General features: G+C 42.2%; 1 protein-coding gene across 3 annotated transcripts; it reads right to left on the reverse strand.

The window, feature by feature from the left end:
* Positions 1 to 2,178: 2,178 nt before the first annotated feature.
* WDR4 (WD repeat domain 4) lies at positions 2,179 to 25,149 on the reverse strand. Of its 3 annotated transcripts, none has more exons than XM_053386810.1 (11): positions 24,965 to 25,148; positions 23,697 to 23,759; positions 22,325 to 22,471; positions 20,503 to 20,659; positions 19,519 to 19,631; positions 8,175 to 8,235; positions 7,329 to 7,427; positions 5,844 to 5,908; positions 4,816 to 4,999; positions 4,173 to 4,242; positions 2,179 to 2,541 (listed from the first exon to the last, which is right to left on the reverse strand). In XM_053386810.1, the coding sequence occupies exons 1-11, from the start codon at positions 25,081 to 25,083 to the stop codon at positions 2,378 to 2,380; spliced, it is 1,242 nt and encodes a 413-aa protein (XP_053242785.1). In that variant the 5' UTR covers positions 25,084 to 25,148; the 3' UTR covers positions 2,179 to 2,377. The 3 variants fall into 3 exon arrangements, with proteins under 3 accessions (XP_053242785.1, XP_053242787.1, XP_053242786.1); XM_053386812.1 differs by having other exon boundaries at positions 22,325 to 22,406; positions 24,965 to 25,072; XM_053386811.1 differs by lacking the exon at positions 2,179 to 2,541 and adding an exon at positions 2,559 to 3,071 and having other exon boundaries at positions 24,965 to 25,149.
* Positions 25,150 to 25,204: the final 55 nt, after the last annotated feature.

Raw genomic sequence — 25,204 nt, forward strand, 5'->3', positions numbered from 1 at the left:
GAGAAATTTGGAAGTGTGGCAGGGTTCAGATTAAATAAGAAGAAAACCAAAATAATTACAAAAAATATGGACCAAAGTATAATAGAAATAATGCAACATAGAACAGAGATAGAGGTGGTGAAAAAGGTCAAATACTTAGGAATCTGGTTAACTCCTAGGAATATTGACTTGTTTCAGAACAACTATATACCAGTCTGGAAAGGAATAAAGAGAGACTTAGAGGTGTGGGGAAGAATGAAATTATCTTTTTGGGGTAGAATATCTACGATAAAAATGAGTGTCCTTCCAAAGATGTTATTTCTATTTCAAACTATCCCCATATTAAAGGGGGCAGCAATCTTTAGAGAGTGGCAAAGAGTGCTTTCAAGGTATAAGGAAAGTAGAGGCTTCGCCCTGCCAGACTTGAAATTATACTACGAAGCAGCAGGTCTTTGCTGGTTGAAAGAGTGGATAAAATTAGAGAATAAAGAACTATTAGACTTAGAGGGATTTGACAACAGATTTGGATGGCACGCGTATCTATGGTGTGAAAAGAAGAAAATCCACAAAGGCTTTGGGAACCACATATTTCGGAGTTCATTAATTGAAATATGGGATAGGTATAAAAACCTATTAGAACCGAAAGTTCCACACTGGTTGTCGCCATTAGAGATTATGAGTGTAAAGAAAATAAATATGAGAGGTAATTGGATTACATATGGTGAATTGATAATCAAAGAAGGAGGAAAATGGAAATTAAAACCATATGAACAAGTCAAAGAACATGTATATGATTGGTTGCATTATTTTCAGGTTAATGAAATGTTTAAAAAAGATATTAAAGAAAGTGGTTATGTAGAAAAAGATTCGAAGTTCCAGACAGACGTGATTAACAACAATTGTAAAATTTTGTCAAAAATGTATAAAATATTGTTGGAATGGAATACCAAAGATGAAGAAGTTAAATCGGTAATGATAAATGGGCCAGAGATTTTGGTTATAATATTCAGTTTGAGGACTGGGAAAACCTGTAGAAAGAGAATCTAAGATTTACTGCTTGTACGGTACTTAAAGAAAATGTTATGAAAATGTTTTACAGATGGTATATTACACCGGTAAAATTAGCAAAAATGTATAAGACGTGTAACAAGTGTTGGAAATGTAAAGAAAAAGAAGGTATGTTTTACCATATGTGGTGGGAATGTAAGAAAGTGAAGGGTTTCTGGGCGCTCATCTCGCTTTCAGCCAAGGGAGCCAGTGTTTGTCCACTGACAGTTTTCCGAGTCACGTGGCCAGCATGACTAAACTGCCACTGGTGCATGGAAGACTGTGACGAGTGTCAGAGTGCCTAGAAATGCCGTTTACCTTCCTGACGCAACGGTACCTATTTATCTACTTGCACTGGCGTGCTTTCGAACTGCTAGGTTGGCAGGAGCTGGGAGCTCACCCCGCCGCAGGGATTCGAATCGCCAACCTTCCGATCAGCAAGCCCAAGAGGCTCAGTGGTTTAGGCTCATTGGTTTAGACTACAGCGCCACCCGCGTCCCAACACTACAAAGTAACTCATTACCTTCACTGTGAAGATATTGTGTTTCCACCAGTTTAAATGCACTGGAGGAGAACTGTGGTTATGCAGGGACTCCACAGTTATGATTTGTTGCACAATGAAGTCACATTATGAAAGGTGAGCTCTGAGAATTAGCCAAGGATATTTTGGCTTTGGTCATGTACATCCTTAGCTAGTAACTAGAACAGTCGAAAGGATCACTTCCAACTGGAAGGGGAAGCTAAACTCCAGGGTTGCGTGGCACAACAGGATGCAGTGAGCTCCCCAGATCCCCCTGGGGATTTTCCCCTGCCTGAACCTCCTTGCTGTCGACAGAGGGCAGCAAGGAGCAACCACCATTGACTTGTGAAGTAACTGGAAACCTCCTCCATCCATTCCTGCTCTCCACCTTTTTTCTGGCCAGAGGAGGACTGAAGGACGTACGGTAGGAATTGTTGAGTGAGCTTTAGGGGCCTGTACTTGACAGAGGGTTCTCACTATGGCTTATGTGGCACATGTACAAAAGCAGAACCAAGAAAGGCTTTCAGCTTGGAAGAACAAGTTTTGCAGTGTGTCCTCTTCCTTGCCATGCATCACAATGTCATCACCCAATGACATCTACGCTGACAGTCAAGGCAAGCAGCTAGAAAGAGTTTGCAGAGGACATATTTATCACTGACAAGGTAAGGAAGTGTCACCATAATAAGGAAAGACGTGTTAATATTTGCACTTTGTGGAAAATATCAAGCCAGCTTGTTCTTCAGTGTGCCAAGTGATTCAGTAGTTCTCAAACCAGCTTCTTCCAATGCACTACAAGTCACAACCAAATCTTGCACTGAGCAAGGATGCTGCTCATGTTTTGAGCTTCTTTGTCTGCCCATTTGATTCATGCTGCGGGTCCTTTCTCTTACTCTTCCGCTGCTGAAGTCTCTCTTCTTTCTTTTGGAGGTAAACAGCCATGTTATCAAAAGAAGCCTTGTAGAGATTTTGGTAACAACTTTCTTTGCCAATGGAGCCTGTAGAAGAGAGAATTGGAACAGGCTCATAGGCATGTGTTTTCCACGCACTGAGGGTCTGTCTTCTGTGCATGTCAAGAAAGGAGACTTAAAACCTTAAAATCTGAATTTGTACAACCAATAATAAGCCAATGTGAGTACTAAAGGGGCACTGGGTGCTTTGGGAAGGAGAAAATAGGCAACTACAAATGCTAAGAAAGTAAAAATTGTTTTGTTAGATCAGGCCATGGTCTTGGCTTTCTGCCTTGAACTGTCATCATGATTTTGGGGTTTTTTTAATGACATTAATTAGTACGCAGCCCCGTTACCCCACAGAAGTCAAATGTGTTATAAGAGAAGCTGATCTGGCTCAGTAGAGAAGATAATAAAAAATAATAATTTACATATCTATTAGCCTTTCCACTTGACTGGACAACGTTAAGGCTTTGCTAGATTTTCTTTTCAGCAACAATTCATTCAAGGTTTAAATATTCCTCTCCCATCTCGTAACAGAAGAGAAATTGTGATTGTCTGCTGAAGAACTATCAAAGCTGGAGGGGGGCAGACAGCTATTAACATTTTGACAATAAAAAGATAACTACCTTTTCTATAGGGGTAAAGACACTAATTAAGCATCTGGAACAGGACTCAACTATCAAGCTCCCTTGTGCTAATTAGCTGCAATAATCACTGTAATCTTAATAGCCCCTTTCCCCCAGCTGCTGATACACTTAGGATCTCTGCATGGAACTATAATTTGAGATCTAGGAAAACTATTTTGCTGTGTTCTCACATTATTCAATGGTTTTTTTGTGGGTACTATCGATTAGCTGGATTTTTTAGATCTCACCTGACCTCAACAGCTTAAGGCAGCATGTAACAAAAACCAAAAAAGAGCCAGCTACCAAAGTATATTACTTTCTACCTTCAGGGAAATCTTTTCTGCAATGCTGAGGAACCTTAGCATCTTTGCCGCATGACCCCACCCTGTTGCAAAGGATTCTGGGAATGTACACTCAGTCCAAGTGCTTAGGCTACTGGACCAAGACAAAGGTGTATCCATCACAGTCTTGTGGCTATAAATTGCAAAGTTGTGTAGTGGATAACAGTGGGGGATGATTGCTCATGCTCATCATTTCAGATTTTCTCAACATGGGAATTCCGGATTAGCTTTCAAATTATGTTAAATGTAACATCAATTAGCCTTTGGCCAATTAAACAATCTATGGCCATTTAAACTGTGGGAGGGGTTATTGTTTTTGTTCTTTACTGTTATATGTATTTTTGTATTTCTATATTGTAAACCACCTTGTGAACGTCAGGTGAAGGGTGGCATAGAATAATAATAACAACAACAACAACAACAACAACAACAACAACAACAACAACAACAATACCCTGGCTTTATAATACCTTTTCCACTCCCTTTCTCCCTCACATAATTACTCCAAAGGCTTGCCCAACATACCAAATCTCAGCTGACAGCAGGGATGGGTGAACTTCCATGCACTTCCACTCTCAGAACCAAGCCTCCTCAAAGCAACAAGGCTCTTATCTAAATCTAAAAAGTTACTTTTTATGAATGCTGTGAGATGCACTCTCCTCAAATCCTACCTTGACACCCACTTTAAACGGTGTCTCAACCGCCTTACCTTCAAACGCTGTCCAGTTGTCACGGATGCACTTTGACATTTTAATCAACCCTCTCTCTTCAGTAGAAGACTGAAAAAAGGAAAGAAGGACAATTCTTGAAATCCCCATATCAAGCACATCGATTCTCATACAGGGAACCATGTGCTGGACACAGCCCTCCCAAAATCTTCCATGATTTGCCCCAAACCGTGTGTGTTTCAATCTTTTCACAAAGAGAAACTGACAACAAAAGAAGGAACAGGCATTCCACTCGTATTTTCAGATAAAGAAACCAAAGTAGCCCTATGTCACTGTTGTCTTGATCACCAAGCTGAGCTCTGGCACTGTGCCTTAGGCTGCTGTATATTGACCAGCATGAAAAATAAAAATGAAACATAATATTTACATGCTATTTGATTGGGCAACCATAGCTATACCATGTTCTTCTCAAGCTTGAGAGTGTTTATTGAAAACTGGTAACACTGTCAAAGGATGTTGCCAAATGGATTCAGCCAGTGCTACCTAGCCTTATGTGCAGATATTAAATAATTGACTCCCAAGCCAGCTCCAGTTCAATGCCCTTTTCCTGTATGAGTATCCCAAAGTTCTTTGCCTGACACCATAGCAGGGGAAGCCCAGCTGTAACCAGAAAGCTCCTCTCACCTGCCATTGTCCATTCACAGGCTGATAGAACAGAAGAGGTGTCTGCATGTCCTCCTGCAGAATCCAAAGCCCCCCTGTTTTCTCAAATGCAATGGCCCAGCCTTTGCAGATCAAGGGGATGTTCTGTTTGTGAATGAGTTTCTGAGTCTCGGGGTCAAGCTGGAAGATGGAAACTGTGGGAAGACTTTTCAGAAACGATCAGTAATGATTAGCGCTATCATTTTTACAGAGCACATTTCGCACGCCAAGATTGCCTAGCAGGTTAAAACTATAACACATCAATCAAACTCTTAGAGACCTTGTGTAAAATGATTGTTGATTTGCCTGAATTTCACATAAGGCTTAAGTGTACAGATTTCTTCCGGTCTTGGCCAATGCATGCAATATGATCACCTCATGGAGCAGGGATGGGGAACCTGAGGGGCTCCAGAAGTTGCTGGACTACAGTTCCCATCATCTCTGATCTAGGGTTGGGGCTGATGGGAGTTGGAGTCCAACAACATCTGGAGAGCCAAAAATTTCCCATCCCTGTTGTAGAGTAAGTCAGGGATGTCCAACTGGTCGATTGTGAAAGCTCAACAACTTTGCTGACGCCTCCCCAGAAGAAGCTCAACAACTGTGGGTCTCACTCCCTGCTACAAGTAATTGTTTATAAGGTCCCCTTATGGTTCTCCCTGACCAACAAGAATGTCCAGTTCATGGTAGCACACATCTCAGATATATGCAGGAGAACTGCCCACGTTCTAAGAAGAGATTTCCAAACATGCCGTGGATACAACAAAGCTAATGTAGCGATACGAGCATCAACCAAAATCAACTTCATTATATTATATTAACTCAGACAGGCTTAATATTATTGAAGCAAAATATCATTATCATGAACAAAGAAAAATCCACATTCTAGGTGGCCATGACTACGCTGCTTCCACAGTAATTTTAAAGCGACAGATATCTGACATGCCTAATAATGAAATTATGTAATTTGGCTGTTGCTTCCACAGTAATTTTAGATATTCTTTTCCTCTTACCAGTCATATAAAATGGCAATGTAATTTCCTTCACAACAATAGGCTGTCCTGGAGACTGCATATTTCTGAGGAGGGAAAAGGAGATGCAATTAGAAACTGCACAGGCAAGAGAGTTTGTAGGGGATGAAGAGAAGGTAACAAAGAGAAAGCCTTCATGTCAAATTCAAAAGCCCTCTTCAGGTGTTCAAAGGTCCATACTCAAACTGGATAGGGAGTTTGAGTATCTTAGCCCTCTCCTCTCCTTTCCAAGTTGAGCATGAAGATCTGGAGGGGGGATTCTAACTGGATTTAGTTGAACATGATTAGAATCCTTCCCACAACTAGGAACTATGTACAGTTGCTGTAGCACAACGGTTGGGAGAGGAGGAGGTGAGGCCAGCATTCATGCTCCCCACCCCGGTTTGAGTCCCCAAAAATTATTCTGAATGCCTGAGGACTAAAGTCTTAATCTAAAGCAGAATACTATTTGCAGCGAGAGTCACACATCACAGCCAAACTGCACAGCCCCCTTCCACATTCTTGTCCTGAATCAAAGGCAGGCAGGTGAAAGGGAAGAGTAAATGGGCAAGACTGAAGGTGCCCATGACCATATTTAAATGGTGGATCCCAAGTATGCAAAAGTGTGTGCGGGGACGATGACAAAAAGTTGTCTCCAACACCCAGCACTAGTGAAACCAATAAGGGAAGCCTATAACCAAAATAATTACCTTCCTAGGTAGATTGGAAGCTCTCATGTTGGTATTCAGGGTTGGCCCGGCTTTCCTAGATATTATTATGCAGGATAATCTAACCTTATACTTGTGTGAGGTTAACAAAAAGAAATATTCTCAAAATTAGTTTTCAGTTTATTTTTGCCCGTGATTTTTGTTTGCATGTTTGGTTCCCTTCTTTGCTTGGACACTTAATGCGGATGATGACCCACAGGAAGCCACAGTTTGATCAAATGGGTTGGGTGCCTGCCTTCTTCTCACATTATAACTCAACTTCTGGATGCAATTGCTGCCCTTACAGCACCAGCCCATATGCCCCTTAGGAAGAGAGGTATGCAATTTTAGCATGTCAGATTGCAATGTGTATGCACGTAGACAAAAAACCGCCCACTTCATATCACCAATTCAAGTATTAAAAAAAAGGTTGACAATTAAATGAAGGATGAAATAGATTCTGAAGCATTTTTTAAAAAATAAATACATCTGCAAACACCCGAAGCTATTTCACTCCAGAACAACAGCTTTTCAGAGCAGCGCAATGGTTTTATTCTCAATGTAATCTTGGGGAGAAAGGCGGCCAAAAGGTTTGTGGTGCTTTGCACATCGTGTTGCAGAACTACAAAAAGCCCTCCTTGTCATTCTGGGATTAGATTTTCTGTAGTTTAAAATTTACTCTCACCTCACCTACACATACCATTCTGAAAGCAAGTTTGCCTGGAAAGATGCAGAGACACACAGAGAGAGAGATTCACATGTTCACAGAAAAATGCATTACCTTCTCATTTGGGGGAGCCTCAGATGTACTCAAACTACTCAGATGACAGCAGTGCACTTCCTTCCCACTTTTGTATTCCCAGAGCCTCAATGTGCAGTCCTGGGGAAGGTGGTACAGTTCAAAAGAGAGAGGCTGATTAACACCGCTTCTGTCAAGAAGAAGACAGCCATACATGTATGCACACACTCTCAACAGAATCAGATACCTGAGGCCCCTCAAATGTTGTTGGGCCACAGCTCCTGTCAGCACGGCCAATGGTCAGGGATGATCAAAGAGCCAAGCTTTAAATCCCCACACAGCCATGAAGCTCACTGACTGAGAGACAATGACTGGTCCAAGGTCGATGCCACAGGATTGTTGGAAAGATAAAAGTGGGAAGAGAACCATTTATGCCACTTTGAGCTCCTTAGAGGAGAATATGGGACAGAAATGGAATAGTGATAATAAAATTAAAATGCAAGAATGGGAGTTGTAGTCGAGCAACATGTGACAGATCACAGGTTCCTCAGTCCTACTCTATGAAGTGAAAAAGGCCTATTCTTAAATGCATTCAACTTTAAATGGCAAAACCACCCAAGACAAAAATACAGCAGTGTTCTGTGAACATTCATTGTAGTTATGTTTTACATTTCCTTATTATGGTAATCAGGATTAGATGATCCTAAGAAAGCACTTAGAAAAGTTGGCAGCTTCCTCCTCACCTCCCTAAAGGATGCTCCTGTTCCAGAAAAGTGTTTAGAGAAGGAACATAAAGCAACTACAGTATTTTACCCTCAGCAAGGGAGGAAAATGTGTAAGCAACCTACTAAAATTCCAGATGTAAAATGCCTCAGACAACATACATACCCCAGAAGCTGATAAGAGAAGTTCTGGATAGTTTGGTATTACAAATATTTTGCTGACAAATCTAGGAGGAAAAAAAGGTCAATGTTTGTGGTGTACATTCCTAATGCAAGCAAAAAGTAATAAAGTGTGAGGTGAAACATCACCATAGCAACAGAAGGCTCTATACTGGATTAGATCACTATGTTATCTTTTAGGTCAGGAAAAATGCACACGAACCAATTAACTACCAGTATCACTGTTTAGAAAATAGATTAGAAAGAGCAAAACCCAAACGATGAAAAAGTGCCAGAGCATTTTAAAGAGTTTTCTGGGACAGGGGAAGATTGTAGTGCAGTATCCAAATGTACTCAATAATGAAAGCCACCTGATATGAATTTTGAATAATAGAGAGTTGGAAAGGCTCCACTGTGTGAGTTTGTGTAAGTGGGAGCTCAACTCCTAATGTTGTCCTTACCTGACAGAACCAAGAGCTACAAGGAAGGCAGCATCTCACCCAGACCAGCTCTTTGGGCTTAGAGAGCAATTGCTGAAGAGCCTGGACAGGTCCAACCTCTTCTTGAAACTCTCTAGTGTGGGTTGGGAGAATCTACAATCTCCTCAGACAGCTTAAGCGTAGGCATCGTGGTGCCCTCTCAGTGTTGCTGGACTCCAGCTCCAGCAAGTTCCATGAACCTCGGCACACATGGTCAATAGACAGGGATTGTGGGGGTCACAGTCCATCAACATTGGCAGGGCACCCCACTGGCTAGCTTGCTGTGTAGCACTGATGGAGCCAAGATGGACTTTATCTCCCTGGCAGTATCCCAACAACAGGTTATGGGCCCAGATTCACGGCACATGCAGAAGAGTAAGACTGCGACAGACTGCTGAGGTATGTGTGGGAAAAGCGAAAGCAGAGGCTTCTCTGTTGCCGCGGCAGCCTCTTTGATGTCCGGCACAATTAATTGGCCTGGGAGCCGAGCCAGAGGCATCGTGATTAATGAGCTGCCGAGATAAGAAGTCTTAAAAGGCTCACGGCTAAAGTAAAAAGCTGGAATGGAGTTTTTCCAAGCCTCTGAAGCTGCTGGGTGTCCTAAATTAAATCGGGACAATTATGAGACCTGGGCAAGATGGTGTGAGAGTTTGCTGCGTCAGTTTGGAGTCTGGCATACTGTATTTGAGGCCACTCCAGTTCCTCGGACAGAGAAATGGCAGGCCCAGGATTCGAAGGCCGTGGATATCATTGTCTTATCCGTCTCTCTGGAGGAAATAAAGACGCTTGCTGGAAATCTCACGGCACGTGACATGTGGGATGCTTTGAAAAGGGCCCACCAGCCAATAATCCCAGCCCAGTGTTTGAATGCATCGGAGGTCCTGGCTGTTTCCCAGAATGCTAGTGAATGCAGAGATGCCGAGGGCACCGGTTGCAAGCTGCAGGGGGAGCTGACTGTGATGTCATCCCAGGCAGCATTCCAGCCTCCAGGGGGAGCCAAGGAGTCGGCAGCTGAGAGCTCTGTTTCTCGTGAGAACCAAGGTCAGAGCCTTTGCAGAGGCCGGAAGACCAGATGTAAACAGAGCAAGATGCTTGCAGGTGGCCAGGAGCAGGGGGGCAAGTTGCAAAAGCCCACGCCAGTGGAAAACAAGGCTATGTTAGCTGGCACAGCTCCACCAAAGGCTAAAGGCACGTCTGATGGCCAGGAGCAGGGGGGCAAGTTGCAAAAGCCCTCGCCAGTGGAAAACACGGCTATGTTTGCTGGCACAGCTTCACCAAAGGCTAAAGGCAAGCTGCAAAAGCCCACGCTGGTGGAAAACAAGGTTTTGTTTGCCAGCAAATCTGCTTCGAAGGGGAAGGCCAGGTTTATTGTTGACTCTGCGGCCACGCGCCATCTCACCAAAGACCGCCATCTGTTCATCTCCTTCACACCTCAAGATGGAGAGGTCCAGCTGGCTGATGGAAGGACTTTGCAAGCTACAGGAGTTGGGACTGTGAAACTTGAAAGTCTGCATACTACGATTAGTAATGTTCTTTTTGTTCCAGGAGCTGTGGACAATTTGATAAGTGTACCACAGCTGACTGGGCGTGGTTTTGAGGTATCCTTCAAGAAGACTATCTGTGTCATCAGAAAAGGCAAAGAGGACATGTGGCATGCAAAGTTGTTGGATGGTTTGTTCTGTCTAACTTATGATGACAATGCTGTTGTGTCTAATGCTGATTCTTGTTGTGTTGCACAAACTAACAAGGTTCTTCATGCAGGTTGCATTCATGATGCACATCGAAGATTTTGTCACCTCTCTTGGCAAGCGCTAGCCAAGATGCCTGAGTTGGTTGAAGGTTTGGACATCAAACCTTGTAAATATCACATGAAATGTGTATCTTGTGCAGAGAACAAGGTGAAGGTTGCTCCAAAAGGCAAGGAGTCTAGCAGGCAGGCTTCCAAACCCTACCAGCTAGTTCATGCAGACCTCGTAGGTCCTCTAGCACCCTCTTTGGGTAGAGCAAGGTACTTCATGGTTCTAATTGATTCTTTTTCCAGGTACATTCATGTGTTTATGCTCGAGCAGAAATCGCAAGCATTTCCTAGGTTCAAGGCATTCTGTGCTTGGTTGGAGAATGCTCACGGTAAACGTATTGGTTGTCTGTTTACTGATCGAGGCGGGGAATTCACTTCTCAGCAGTTTGTTTTTTTTTTTTATAATATTTTTTATTACGTTTCTTTCCAAATTTTATACATTACAAACAAATAAGGAGTTTACAAGAAACCATTTTTTTTTTTTTAACAAAAATCCCAACTTGGACTTCCCCACCCCTTCCGATTCTGCGTTCTTTATATTAACAATGTCAGCAATTTGTTACCTTATGTCATACCTTATTGTAACTTTTACATGTTATGTATCTATATTCAATGTATTATGTCACAATTTTTATACCTTTAAAATAAACGTAACATGTTCAATTTCATATTATCTCCTTTTCTCTTTTATCACTTAGTTTACTATTTACTTAATCATAATTGCTAAAGCGTATCGTTTCCAAATCATGCACCGTCTTAAGATTCATACAGTTTGTAATACTTTTGCAAGTAGTCTTTAAACTTTTTCCAGTCCACCTCAATTGTTTCTACATCCAAATCTCGGATTCTGCCGGTCAGTTCAGCTATCTCCATGTAGTCCATCAACTGCATCTGCCATTCCTCCAGCGTGGGTAAATCTTGTGTCTTCCAGTTCTTTGCGATGAGTATTCTTGCTGCTGTACTAGCATCCACATAAGCAGCAAGTTATACATTCTAGATAACAGCTTTGTCTTTGGTTCTAACAATTCTGTCTCTAGTTTCGACTTTTCCACCTGGAAACCAACTTTTTTGTCCATTTTGAAAACCTCTTGAATTTGAGCATAATGTAGCCAATCTCGCACCTTATTTTTTAGTTTGTCCTGGCTCTGCAACTTCCAATTGTCTCCAATTTTTTCAGTCAATTCCCAATATTTCGGCCAATAGGCCTCCATATTGGGTCTTTTTCGGGCCTTGGCCTCCACTGGTGATAGCCACCTCGGAGTTTTACTCTCTAGTAAGTCTTTATATTTCATCCAGACTGCAAAAATTGCTTTTCTGACAATGTGGCTTTTAAACAATTTATGTGCTTTAACCTTGTCGTACCATAGGTATGCGTGCCATCCAAAAGCATTATTAAAACCTTCCAGATCTAGGACATCGGTGTTTTCCAACAAAAACCAATCTTTCAGCCAGCAGAAGGCTGCAGCTTCATAATACAACCTCAAGTCCGGCAGGGCAAACCCCCCTCTTTCTTTCGAATCTGTTAATATTTTAAACTTTATTCGGGGCTTTTTGCCCTGCCAGATAAATCTAGATATATCCTTCTGCCATTTTCCAAAGCAATCCACTCTGTCCACGATCTGTAAGGTTTGAAACAAAAATAACATTTTCGGCAACACATTCATTTTTATAGCTGCAATTCTTCCCAACAAGGAAAGTTTCAATCTTGACCAAATTTCTAAATCCTTTTTAACTTCCAACCAACATTTCTCATAATTATCCTTAAATAAATTCAAATTCTTGGAGGACAAATAGATCCCAAGGTATTTCACTTTTTTAACCACATTCAGTTCTGTTTCTCTCTGAAACCCCTCTGTTTCTGTAATTGTTAAATTTTTGGTCAGAACCTTAGTTTTTTGTTTATTCAACCTAAATCCCGCCACCCGACCAAATTCAGATATAAGTTCGAGAACTCTTTTTGTACTGGATTCTGGCTCCTGCAGTGTCAAAACTAGGTCATCTGCAAAAGCTTTCAGTTTATATTGTTTCACTCCGACCTCTATCCCTTGTACCAACCGGTCCTCTCTGATCATATTCAATAGCACCTCCAGGACTGAAATAAATAACAGAGGGGATAGAGGGCACCCTTGTCGTGTCCCTTTTTCAATTTTAAATTCCTCCGTCACCACATTGTTCACTATTAATTTAGCTTTTTGTTCTGAATAGATTGCATGTAATCCATTCTCAAACCCCCGTCCCACTCCCATCCCTTCCAAGTTCTTCTTCATAAACATCCAAGATATGTTGTCAAATGCTTTCTCCGCATCAATAAAGATTAACACCGCCCTTGTGTTCCTGTTAGTCTGCAAAAGTTCTAAAATGTCAATGATGTTTCTAGTGTTCTCATATAAATGTCTACCAGGGAGAAAGCCAGCTTGGTCTTTATGAATTACTTCATTTAAGACTTTTTTAAGTCTATTTGCCAAAATGTCTGCAAATATTTTGTAATCCACATTTAGGAGTGAGATGGGACGGTAGTTTTTAAGCTGAGTCTTTTCAGATTCTGACTTAGGTATCAATGTGATGAAGGCTTCTTTCCACGTTTCTGGTGCCCTCTTCCCATCCATAATCTGGTTACATACCTCCAACAAAGGTTGTATCAAATAGTCCTTCAGAACCTTGTAATATTTGGAGGTAAGTCCATCCGGGCCTGGAGATTTGCCTAGTTGCATATTCTGAATGGCACCTTCAATTTCCTGTGAGGTTATTGTAGAGTTCAAGATTGATCTTTTATCTTGAGTTATTTTTGATAGTCCATTTATCTTTAAAAATTGATCTATCTCTGATTCTTTCTGGGGCCCCTGTGCATACAGTTCTTTGAAGTATCTGTGGAAGCACCTCCTAATTTCTTCTGGTTTCTGTACGATCCTTCCATCAATCTCTAGATTTGTTATCGTGTTTAGCTTTTGTCTTTTTTTCAGCTGCCAAGCTAGCAGCTTTCCACATTTATTTGCTGATTCAAAAGATCTTTGCTTCATCTGTTTTATTTTCCATTCAATCTCCTGATTAATCAATTTTGAGTATTCTGCTTGGTGGAATTTAATTTCTCTCAGCACCTCCTTGGACTTTGGTTTGGTTCTCAGTTTTTTTTCTCCTTGGTGTATTTTCTCCAATATTTTGTCCTTCTTTCCGTTCCAGAGTTTTTTCTTGATTGAATTCTGTTGTATCAGAAACCCTCTCATAAGAGCTTTGCTTGCGTCCCAGATCGTTCTTTTTTCAACTGTAGTATTCAGATTTATCTCAAAATAGTCCTTTAATGTTTTTTGGGCCTTTTTCACAATCTCTTGATCTCTTAGTAGTGTGTCATTCATTCTCCATCTGAAGGAACCGGGTTGAGTTAATCTAAGTTCTATTTTCAAGGCGTTGTGGTCGGAGCATGTTTTTGGGCAGATTTCCACCTTTTTAGTCTTGGGTGCCAGCCCCCTGGAGGTCCAGATTTGGTCGATCCTTGACCAAGACAGGTGGGCCTCAGAGAAAAAAGTTCCTTCTTTACCTAGGGGGTTCTTTGTCCTCCATATGTCGATCAAATCCAGATTGTCAGTCAGTTCGAAAAAAGTTTTGGGCAGTCTGCCGTCTGATGTTAAGTTTTGGTTGTAAGACTTATCCATATGTGTAGACACCACTCCATTCATATCTCCCATCATTATGATGTTAGCATAATCCAGATAGTCCAGCAACGTCTCATGCAGCTTCTTGAAAAATTCTGATTTCCCGTCATTTGGGGCATAAATTCCTAATATCAATATTTTTTCTCCTTGGGTTTGAATTTCAATTGCCAAAATTCTTCCTTGTTCATCCTTAAATAGAAATTTGGGTATCAGGCTCTCCTTAGCGTAGATCACCACTCCTCTTTTCTTTACTTTGTCAGACGAAATAAATTCTTGGCCTAATCTTTTATTTACCAAAACCTTCCTGTGGAGCCTGGTCACATGGGTTTCTTGTAGGCAAATAATGTCCAATTGTTCTTTCTTCAATATGTGAAATAACCTCCTTCTTTTCTCCGGGGAATTTCCGCCATTTATATTCCAACTGAGTAGCCGCAGAGACATCCTGAACTATTCTGCTACACCTAGAGCGGTGTATCTTCTTTCTCCTCTGGTTCCGAAGGTGCAGGTATTGCTCCACCTGGGTTGGGTATAGGCCAATTAGCTGCTGCTTCTTTTTGGAGGTCTTCTCCGTGATCGTGCTGGAACTTTTGTAAGTCCTCTGGTGATCTTATTTTAACCTTCTTCTGTTTGTAAGTGAATGATAGCCCTTGTGGGAACTCCCACCTGTAAGGAATTGTGTTGAGTCTCAGCAACTTAGCCAAATCTGAGTAGGTGGCTCTCAAGTCCAATAACTGTTTAGGAATATCTCGGTAAATTTCCACCCTTTTCTCTTGTATCACAATTGAGTTTTTGAAGTGTAGGCCTAGTATTTTGTCTCTCTCCTCCCTTGATCTCAAAGCTATTAAGCAGTCTCTGGATCTATCTTTTCTTACTAATCTTCCCAACCGAAAAGCCGATACAATTTTGAAATCAATTTCTTCTTTTAAGTCCCAGAACTTTGTAAACTCTGTTGTCAAAAGTCCTTTCAAATCTTCTTGTTCAATTTCTGGGACTGCCCTTAGTCTGAGGTTGGTCTCGCGATTTTTCAATTCCACCAACGAGAGATAGGTTTGTTGGTCCCCTATCTGTTTATGAAGAGGCTTGACTTCCGCTTTAACTTCCTCGACTTCTTTTTTAGCTGATGTTGCAATTTGAACGGCTTCCCCTGCCAGTTTACGATTCTCTTCTGTTGCTCCTTGCAATTTTTCAATTGCTTGGGTATGTTGGGAAACCTGATCTGTCAATTTCTGGATCGAGGATGTTGCTTGGTCAATTTTTGTTGATTGGTTATCAATTTTTTGATTTATTGCTGACAATTGTTCCAAAACTTGTTTCAGTACTGCCTCAGCTCCTCCTGCTGCCATATCTTCCTCTTCAGATTTTTCAGGCTTTTCGGTTTCTACTTTTTGTGTCGCAAGCACAGCTGGAACTGATAATCTACGTCCCTGAGTTAAAGTTGTTTGCAAAAGCTGTGCTTGCTTTTTTGCTTTCTCTTTCTCCTTAGCTTCCTTAGCTTTGGCTGCTCTTGTCTTTCCTGTGCCACTCATCAGTCAACGTTCAAGGTCAAGTGTTGTAATCCCATGGGAAAGGCAAGTCCAGAATTAAAAACAGTCTATTGAGAGAAGGTAAACAGAGAAACTTTCCCAGGCCTCTATATTCCCAATGTCCTCTAGGGGGAGTGCCACCAAAGTTTTAGTAAGAAGAAGGTAACTTTCCGCAATTAAAGTCTCTTTGTTCCAACTTTAAAAACAATTTTAAAAGCAAATTAGTTCCAGCACGCTAAAAGAAAGGTCCTGCAGAGCCCTTTTAAACATATAACAAAGTTCCAGCAAGGTGCCTGCAATTGTATCCACTTCAGCTAGGTGAGCTCAAAATTACACTATCCAGTTACAAAAGTATCTGGAAGCTTGCAACAGTTCCGCAGTTTAAACAACTTTACCCGGCCACCCGAGAATTTGGGGTTAGAGTCTTCCCTTGCCCTTGGGGTGTCCGCTCCAGGTCAATTTTATGCTGTATTTATTCTTTAAAAGTAAAATTCAAATGTGCACGAAAGTCCCGATTTAAAGCTTCAAAGCTTCCCTGTTCACAGCGCTTTCCGCTCTTTAGACCGTCTGCTTTGATCTTGAAAGCAGTGTCGGAAGACGGACTTCCTCTTTCTCGTCTCCCGTTTTTAGCCAAATTTTCCGATTTGATTTGTAGAATCTTAGGTCCTTACTCACGGGTTTGATGTTTCAGCCCGATGTTTCTTGGAAGAAAGGTCAGCGCTCATCCGTGACAGCCGCGCGGCTTCGCCTCCGCAGAAAGAGCGATGAACCCACAGCACCGCTCCCCCTCCTTCACTCCGGAGCCCCTTACGGGGTTCCTTTTGTGATTTCGGGGTCGCTCCAGGTGCCCGCCGGGTCCCACGGCCACGGACTCACTCTGCCCGTGGTTTATCTTGATGGGTTGCCGCTGCGCCGTCGCGAGCAACCCTTTTCTGCGGTGCCCCTCTTCAGAGCTCGAAGAGGTCCGCCATCACGGTTTTGCGCCGCCTCCGGAAGTCCCCACTTCTCAGCAGTTTGAAGCTTTCCTGACTGAGAAGGGAATCCAGCATGACTTGTCAACGCCTAGATCGCCATGGATGAATGGGCTTGCGGAGAGAGCAAATCAAACGTTGCTACAAGGAATAAAAACCTTGTTGCATGATGCCAACCTCCCTGAGAAGTTTTGGGGGGAGGCTCTCTCGAATTTTGTTTACAGTTTTAATCGCAGACTGTCATCACCTATTGGTTGCACTCCCTATGAGAAGATGTTTGGTAAGAAACCTAATGTCAAGCACTTGAGAATCTTTGGTTCTGACATGTGGGTACACACCCCACAAAGCAACAAGCTTGGGAAGCGTGGGGCACATGGTTTGTTCATGGGGTACGAAAAGGGTGCATACAGGGTATGGATGACTAACTCTAAATCCATAAAGTTCACAAGGAGTGTTGAGTACAATCCTAAGTGGGGGGAAAATGTGGGAATTTTCCAGAGTTACCCAGAGGAGGATGAAGGTGATGTGAAGAAAGCAGATCATGCTGAGAAAGCTGAGGAAACTGAGGATGAGGATGATGATGATGATGATGATCAGAGTTCGGATTCCAGTTCAGTGGGCGGCGCTGCTGCTGCTGTCAGTGACAGTGATGACACAGCAGACTACAAGAGCGCAAAGGCCTCAGTCAGACCATCTGATGAGTCTGACAATGAACTGGAAGAACCACTGTTCACCATTGGTCGTTTTTCTCCTAAGAAGGAGGAGATGAGTCCAGAAGACTTGCGTCTGGTTCGCAGGTCTGAAAGGGCGACCAAAGGCAAACCTCCAAAGAGATTTGCTGATGAGTTTGCTAAGATGGCAACTGCTGTTCTTAGTAGCTCAGAGAAGGTGTGGGAACCTTCAAGCTTCAAAGAGGTCCAGGAGTTAACCTCTAAAGATGCTGAGCCTTGGCTTAATGCCATGAAGGCTGAAGTTGATTCCTTGAACAGGAACCAAACTTGGGAATTGGTACCGGTAGTCCCAGGGATGAGACTGGTTGGCAGCAAATGGGTCTTCAAGGCCAAGACAGACCAGAATGGCAAGGTTGTCAGACACAAAGCCAGATTGGTTGCCAGAGGTTTTTCACAGGTACCAGGGCAGGATTACCACGAGACCTACTCACCCACGGTCAAATATGAGAGCATTCGGCTGATGCTCAAGATCGCTGCGGAGGAGAAACTGCATGTTTCCCATCATGACATAAATACAGCTTTTCTGTACGGGATTTTGGGGGAGGAGCTGTACATGCTTCCACCTGACGGGATGCAGATACAGAAGGGAATGGTCTGTAAACTGCGGAAATCCTTATATGGTCTCAAGCAGAGTGCCAGGTGTTGGAACACAAAACTCACTGAAACGTTGCTTTCTCTAGGTTTTCACCAGGGCAAAGCAGATCCATGTGTGTTTGTCAAGGAGGAGGGGCAAAACAAACTGTATTGTTTATGTTTTGTTGATGATCTTCTGATGTTTTGGAAGAATCAGGCTTTTTACCAAAGCACCCTAGCTCAGCTGAAGGAGCACTTTGACATGAAGGATCTTGGTGAGGTATCCAACTATCTTTCTCTGCAGGTGGAGAGGGACCAAGCAGGTAATTTTCTGGTACACCAAACACAGAAAATTGCTGATGTATTAACCAGATTGAATTTGGTTGATGCAAACCCAGCAGACACACCAATGGTGACAGGTTACCAGGTAGACAGTACTGCTGAAGCGTTTTCTGACACAACGCTGTACAGATGCATTCTAGGCAAGTTGAATTTCATTGCTAGATGTTCAAGACCTGACATTGCTGTAAGCACTAACCTGCTTAGCAGACATGCTAACAATCCTACTGTTCAGGATTGGAAAGCTCTGAAGCGCATAGCCCGGTATTTGAAAGGGACTATGCACTACAGGCTGAGGTTCACCAGTCAGAAGACTGGAGGTCTTGAAATCTTTGCAGATGCAAGTTTTGGAAGTGACACCACGGATGGTACAAGCACTTCTGGAGTATGCTACATGTACAACCACTGCCTGTTTGACTGGTTGTGCAAAAAGCAGACAACAGTTAGCCTAAGTTCCTGTGAAGCAGAACTCAATGCTCTGTCATTTTCACTCATGGATTGTGAATGGTTGATGCAACTGTTTAAGGACATTGGGGTTTCTGTGAAATGTCCTATACAAGTGTATCAAGACAATAGATCTTGTTTGGCTTTGCTAAACTCAGAGAGTTGCAAGCAAAGAACCAAGTACTTGCAGATTAAGCTACATCGTGCAAGAGAGTGTATTCAGAAAGGACTCATTCAGGTGTCCTACATGCCAGGAAATGAAATTCCTGCTGATCTGTTGTCTAAGGTTGTTAACAGAGAACAACTGAAGGTTTACGCACAAAGGTTGCAATTGGGTTGAACCACAGGTACTACAGGTTACACGGAAAGGGGGAGGATGTTAGGATATTTCCGTTCCACCTTAAAAGGGAGCAGGATGTTTGTATAACAGCCTGCGTAAGTTCCTGTCTCACAGGATGTTTATGTTGTAAGTTCGTTTCGTTTTCTGCTGTTTTGCCTGAGCAGTCGGAGGAGACGGTCATGATTTCTTTGTTCTGACCAATGCCTAATAAACTGTAAATATGCATGTTCTGCTCTCTGCTTGTGCAACTTCCTGCTGTGTGAATTCTGCTGATATAGTGTGCACTAAGCCTGAGGCTTAGTGTCGCTGAATTGCTGATATTGCCTGACTACGGGAGGTCGATGGATCGTCCGGCACCGAGCTTGGGGGCCAAGATGGACTTTATCTCCCTGGCAGTATCCCAACACTTAAAATATGTCTTCCTACCTCCCCTCTCCCCGCTCCCCTTATAAACAGGGTGCTCTTCCCTTCTCCTCATGTTGCAGACTTTCTACAACTGCACTTACTCTCTGTGTCCCAGGCAGAAGGACACAATGTTATGTGGCGCTCTAGTCAAACTAACTCGTATCTTCTCATCACGGTCAGCGGTCAGGATATACTGGTCATCGGGACTCAGCGCCTAATGACACAACACAGGTCACCATGAAACAGCCCAGGAGGCTTTGCAGCATGCAGGCACATATGGGAAATAAGTACACATCTACCAGTTTGGTTTCAGATTTCTTTGGTTTCAGATTGACAAGACTTGGGAAAAACGTCTACAAAAGCTACTAGTCTTGAACATTTTGCTGGCCTGTTTAGTCACACTTGTCTAAACACACAGAAAGAACTACATTTTCTTCCAAATTACAAGTTCTCCTGAAGTGAGTAAGAGTCCCCTGGATATGACCCTTACTCACTGCAGGCAGCAAAACTAGGGGTTCTTGACAATCTTGCCACACAAAACAAAAAAAGGTTGGTTAAATTTATGATGCAAGCAAAAGCTGGGTAGTTTTAAATAAGTGATAACCAAAGATAGTAATAATCTTGGCTATCTAACTGATTTTGCTCAGAGCAGACACATTGAAAATAATGAACACGACTAACTTAGGCCCGTGATTTTAATGGCATTACTCTGAGTAAAACTTAGTTGACTATCAGCCATTGTTTTCAAAGGAGGTAGCTGAAACTGCATATTTAACAATAGGTTTACAACCCAAACTTATTTTAGATATCTTAAACATTTTTATACTATTCAAACCCATTCAAACCAAGTCTTCTGGATTGTTCACAAAACAATATAAAGGAATAGTCAAACACAGAACACACGTTTATGTTGAAAATAGTTTTGTTGAGTTCACTGAGCTTTTTCCACTGTAACTGTGCAGGCCCAATGAATTCAGGGGAAATTAATTTAAAATGAACATGCTTAGGACTGGGCTGTATATTTATGCTTGGGACTCTTCTTTAAATAAACAGAGATGGTATTGAGCCAGAAATTGCATACATACCACATCCAACAGAAGAGACAAGTGACCAAGTTCAATTGTTCCTGCATTCTCAGGCTCTGTTGTTGAGTACGAATAGACATCACCTGATTTGTCAGCAACTAGTATCTTATCTTCTGCCGCTGTTATAATCAGGGAAGTACATCTTCTAATGACAGACCTGGAATGAAGAATTGACACTAATTAGGGTCCAAAACTTCCTCTTTGGAAGAATAGCCTTGATAGCTAAATTATGTTTGCACATCACATTCTGATTGCTAAATTTGGGGGCAGGAAGGCATTTCCCCAGAGAAGTGAACGGCCACATTATTTGCATGAAGATCTGCAGAAACTGAAATAAATGAACAATGTGTTTTGATCATGTCACAAACTTTATAGCAGAACAAACCTATATGAATTGACTCCTTACTAATAAGTACCTGAAAAGGGTTATTGGTAGCCAGGGGAAATAAGGCACTACAGAATTTTAGAAAGCCTGCCCTTTGGTCTTTCTGGAAGTGGTAACAGAAGATCTCAAAAGAGAAGGGCATAATAATCTCAGTGAGAATCCAGCACCAAAGGAGTTTAAAGGGTATGCATGCAGCACAGTTCTAAATCCTAGGAATAAAATTCATTCATTCATTTATGACCACCTTAATCTTAATCCCAATTTAATCCTACTCTTAATCCCATCACCACACACTGGACTAGCAAAAAAAGGACTCCTATGCTTTGTCCCTATTTTTCCCCAACTTTTAAATGAATATAATTTGACACATTCACCCACAATGTAGTCTCTTTTTAGAGCTGACAGGAAGTATAGAAACATTTTTTAAAAATAAATAAACTTCTGACACCAAAATAAATTTCTGTTCTTCATACTGGGTTGGGAGGTGGGGGGCCTTTTTATCTGAATTACAGAATGGATATAATGTATAAAGTCACAATATAGAGAGTTCATGATCGGGTACCTGTGAAATCTTGCACATTTTTAAGTGAGGATTATCATGACAAAGAACAAAGTGATTGTGAAATCATCTGAGTTTCAAAAACAACTTGCAATGTAGTGCAACAAAGTTAATAACTTACGTTACGAGCCTGCTCTTCAGCTGTAATTCTCAGAGTGGCTTACAAAAAACACATAAAATAAAATAATACAACCAAGCAAACAAATAGCAGGCAGCTAAAACCAGCATGGGACGCGGGTGGCGCTGTGGGTAAAACCTCAGTGCCTAGGACTTGCCAATCGTATGGTCGGCGGTTCGAATCCCCACGGCGGGGTGAGCTCCCGTCGTTCGGTCCCAGCTCCTGCCCACCTAGCAGTTCGAAAGCACCCCTAAGTGCAAGTAGATAAATAGGTACCGCTTTATAGCGGGAAGGTAACAGCGTTTCCGTGTGCTGCGCTGGTGCTGGCTTGCCAGAGCAGCTTCGTCACGCTGGCCACGTGACCCGGAAGTGTCTCCGGACAGCGCTGGCTCCCGGCCTCTTAAGTGAGATGAGCGCACGACCCTAGACTGGCCCGTATGGGCAGGGGTACCTTTACCTTTACCTTAAAACCAGCATAAAGATAAAGCACAGAAGGCTGAAAAAAGAACTAGGTGCGGTGTAAAGTTTTAGACTTGGGTGAGGGAGATCTGAGTGACTTTGACCAAACAACATAGGTTGCCCATCCCTGCACTAGAGGAAGTGAAGGACACCAATAATTGGTAGCTTTTCTATCAGTAAAGTTAAATATATCTGATCAGTTACAGAAAATGATCAAGAAATGTAAAGAAGTTTGTCATAAAACAGCTCTTATTTATATGTGGGTACAAATATTTCTCCTGAAGTGCCTTCCTTTCCATACCTTACACTCAGACATTCCCAAGACGGTTTTGTACGAAAAAGGATCAGTCGTTTGTTGTCATCAGTCAGAGCAAAGTAGGTTCCTGATGAAGAAAACGTGCAGGCAAGGATATCGTTACTTGCTTCACCCGCTGACTTTCCGTCATCTCTAAAAACAATGAGAAAGAAAAAAAATATTCAAGACCTAGAAGTTTTGCACCCAGTTACCTCAGACTGCTAAAAACAGGAATTGCTATTTAGTAGGTTTGATCAATAAAACATTCGTTTATTGACTAGAGTATCTGTACTACTAAGTAAATGGATACCTTATGGAATTATGTTTTCTATTATTTCAGAGGGTATTCTTCCTTCCACAAGTGTGCAGTAAGATCAGATTTTTAAAAAACTTTACACACCAAATCCTTTCTTATAAACAATGGTGAAGGCAGCGCTTATGGTCGAAACAGAGATATCTATAGCCCACCCCCCAATGGCAGATGATGGGGTAGCAGCAAAGAGACCTTCCTTCTTATTTAAAAAAAACATTTTACGGCTAGGAGGCAGCCAATCAGGAATATACATGTTTGCAGATATTCACTGTACTATTTTTACTTTAAAATAGCTGAACAGTACAGTGTGGTGTAGTGGTTAAGAGTGGTAGACTCGTAATCTGGTGAAACCAGGTTCGTGTCCCCGCTCCTCACATGCAATTGTTGGGTGACCTTGGGCCAGTCACACTTCTCAGAAGTCTCTCAGCCTCACTCACTTCACAGAGTGTTTGTTGTGGGGGAGGAGGGGAAAGGAGATTGTTAGATGCTTTGAGACTCCTTAGGGTAGTGATAAAGCTGAATCCAAACTCCTCTTCTTCAGTACTCATTCCCAAGTAAATGCACTGAGCATCAGGGCAGCAGAAGCAAGCACCATTTTATCTGTGTAGGTGCTATGATTTAAGCGAGTTTTAAAAATGACAAACTGCATATGCCCAGCACACTTTTTATTATTAGGGTAGTCAAATAGTTTTTTGCTTGGTATATTTCTCTAACTGATCAGGGATGTGGAAGCACTTGTAAAGTGTGGAATGGTGGTGGAAGGGAGAAATATTAAATTATGTAGTTCACAACTAAAGAAAAACACACGACCATTTAAAACCCCATCCCATACCGGACTACTGAGTCCAAGGTTTAGAATCACTTAGCTGCATCACTGCATATAAGTAGTTTGTATTCCTCAATTTGTTTTTGTATTTTATGTGACATTGGTGTTAGCGGCAACATTTATTCTCAGCTACAAACAGCAACTCTAAGAGATGTAAATGTCATTCAACAGAGTTTCTGAATAAATGGGAATGCAGCGGATTTCCTACTGCAGATTAAGGAAAATTTAAACAGTCTTACCCTTGATTCTGTTGAAGTTTCTCTGTTGCTGTGGAACAGTCATAAATGAAAATATCTTCATTCCTGGAAATTATATAATTACATCAGGTCAGTATTTTCCAATAAGCATAGTATCAGTTGTGTCTCATCTTACTTACCATGCCTTTTTAAACAGTAAAATTTCAAAATTAATGAGGTTTTCTGTTTCATTTTATTGCAGAGGAACATATAGACATGGAAAATACTAGGGCAGAAAACACAGAGAAGTTTTAGAATCTTTTATGAAAAGTATCTTTTACATGGTTCTTTTTTTTCAAACTTCTGCATTATTACCACAGATGTCGGTACCTCTATACAGTAAATGTAATTAAATGGTCCATTATTTATTGGCCAGAGACTGATACAGAGCTTCCTTATAGCACAGCTTTATACATGTCCACTCAGAAGTATATCCCATTGAGTTAAATGGGATTTACCCATTTCACAGTTCAATTACAGAATCCGTCTATTAAGAGGGATCAGGTAGTAACCATGGGAAGTTAGAAAACAATAGGAGTGGAGACCTATTGTCAGCACTAACAATACACTGTCTACGTAGAGTAGCTGACTCAAAATAAAGCAGCTCATTATATAATATCTTGAAACCCAAGTGATCATATATTTTCAGAAGAGCAGTGGGTAATACATTCTCCAAAGCAGACAATGTGCAGAAAATAAGAAGCAGAGAATGTGCGTACTCTGATTACTTTTACTCCTGAAAGCATTATCTATTTTGGAACCTTTTTAGCAGGAAGAAACATGTAAATTCAATCATCCTAAACCTATAAGGCTGGGGAAAGGCTGTCCACCCCCTTCATCCGACCAGCATTGCATTTGTCGGAAGAGCACTGCAGCCTATTTCCTCTAATTATATAAATCAGCGTTGTCACTCAACTTTTCTAAGCTGATCAGCATTATGCACACTGACCAGCTGCCTGGATAAACTGTGTGCACACTGCCACCGGTTATTGATCCTGACCCACTGTGTGTATAAAAGGAGGGCAGCTTTGAATTAACTGATCAGAATTAAAGGGTGCACCCGGTTACCGCTTTACACACTCCGTTAAAGAAACACACAACCCTTCTCACACAGCGGCTGCCTTACAGCGGAATCTTAACCGTGCCTACTCAGAGTGAGTTCAATGGTAAATGCGGTTAGGGCTGCAGTCTCAGCAGATATATAGACAAGACGACGGGAGAGCGAGGCTAGAAGAGGCTGAACAGGAGCTCCTCGGCCCGGTTTCACTCACCCAGGCTCTTTGTAAAGGGCCGCCAAGAGCTTGGCTCCACCGGTGACCACCATCAGGTCCCCGCAGACCGCCAGCTCCGGGGAAGAACCCGCCACCCCGGCGGGGTCAGCCGCCTCCATGCCCGACAACAGAGCCGCGTGCGGGAAACCACACAGCCGTCGCCGGCAAATGACGTCACTGCGGGACTCCTTGGCAAGGGCCCCTCCTCCCCTGTTGAGGAACGGGAATCCCCACCTCTCC

Source organism: Podarcis raffonei, chromosome 4 (assembly GCF_027172205.1).
Source record: "Podarcis raffonei isolate rPodRaf1 chromosome 4, rPodRaf1.pri, whole genome shotgun sequence".
In the NCBI taxonomy this organism is placed as follows: domain Eukaryota; kingdom Metazoa; phylum Chordata; class Lepidosauria; order Squamata; family Lacertidae; genus Podarcis; species Podarcis raffonei.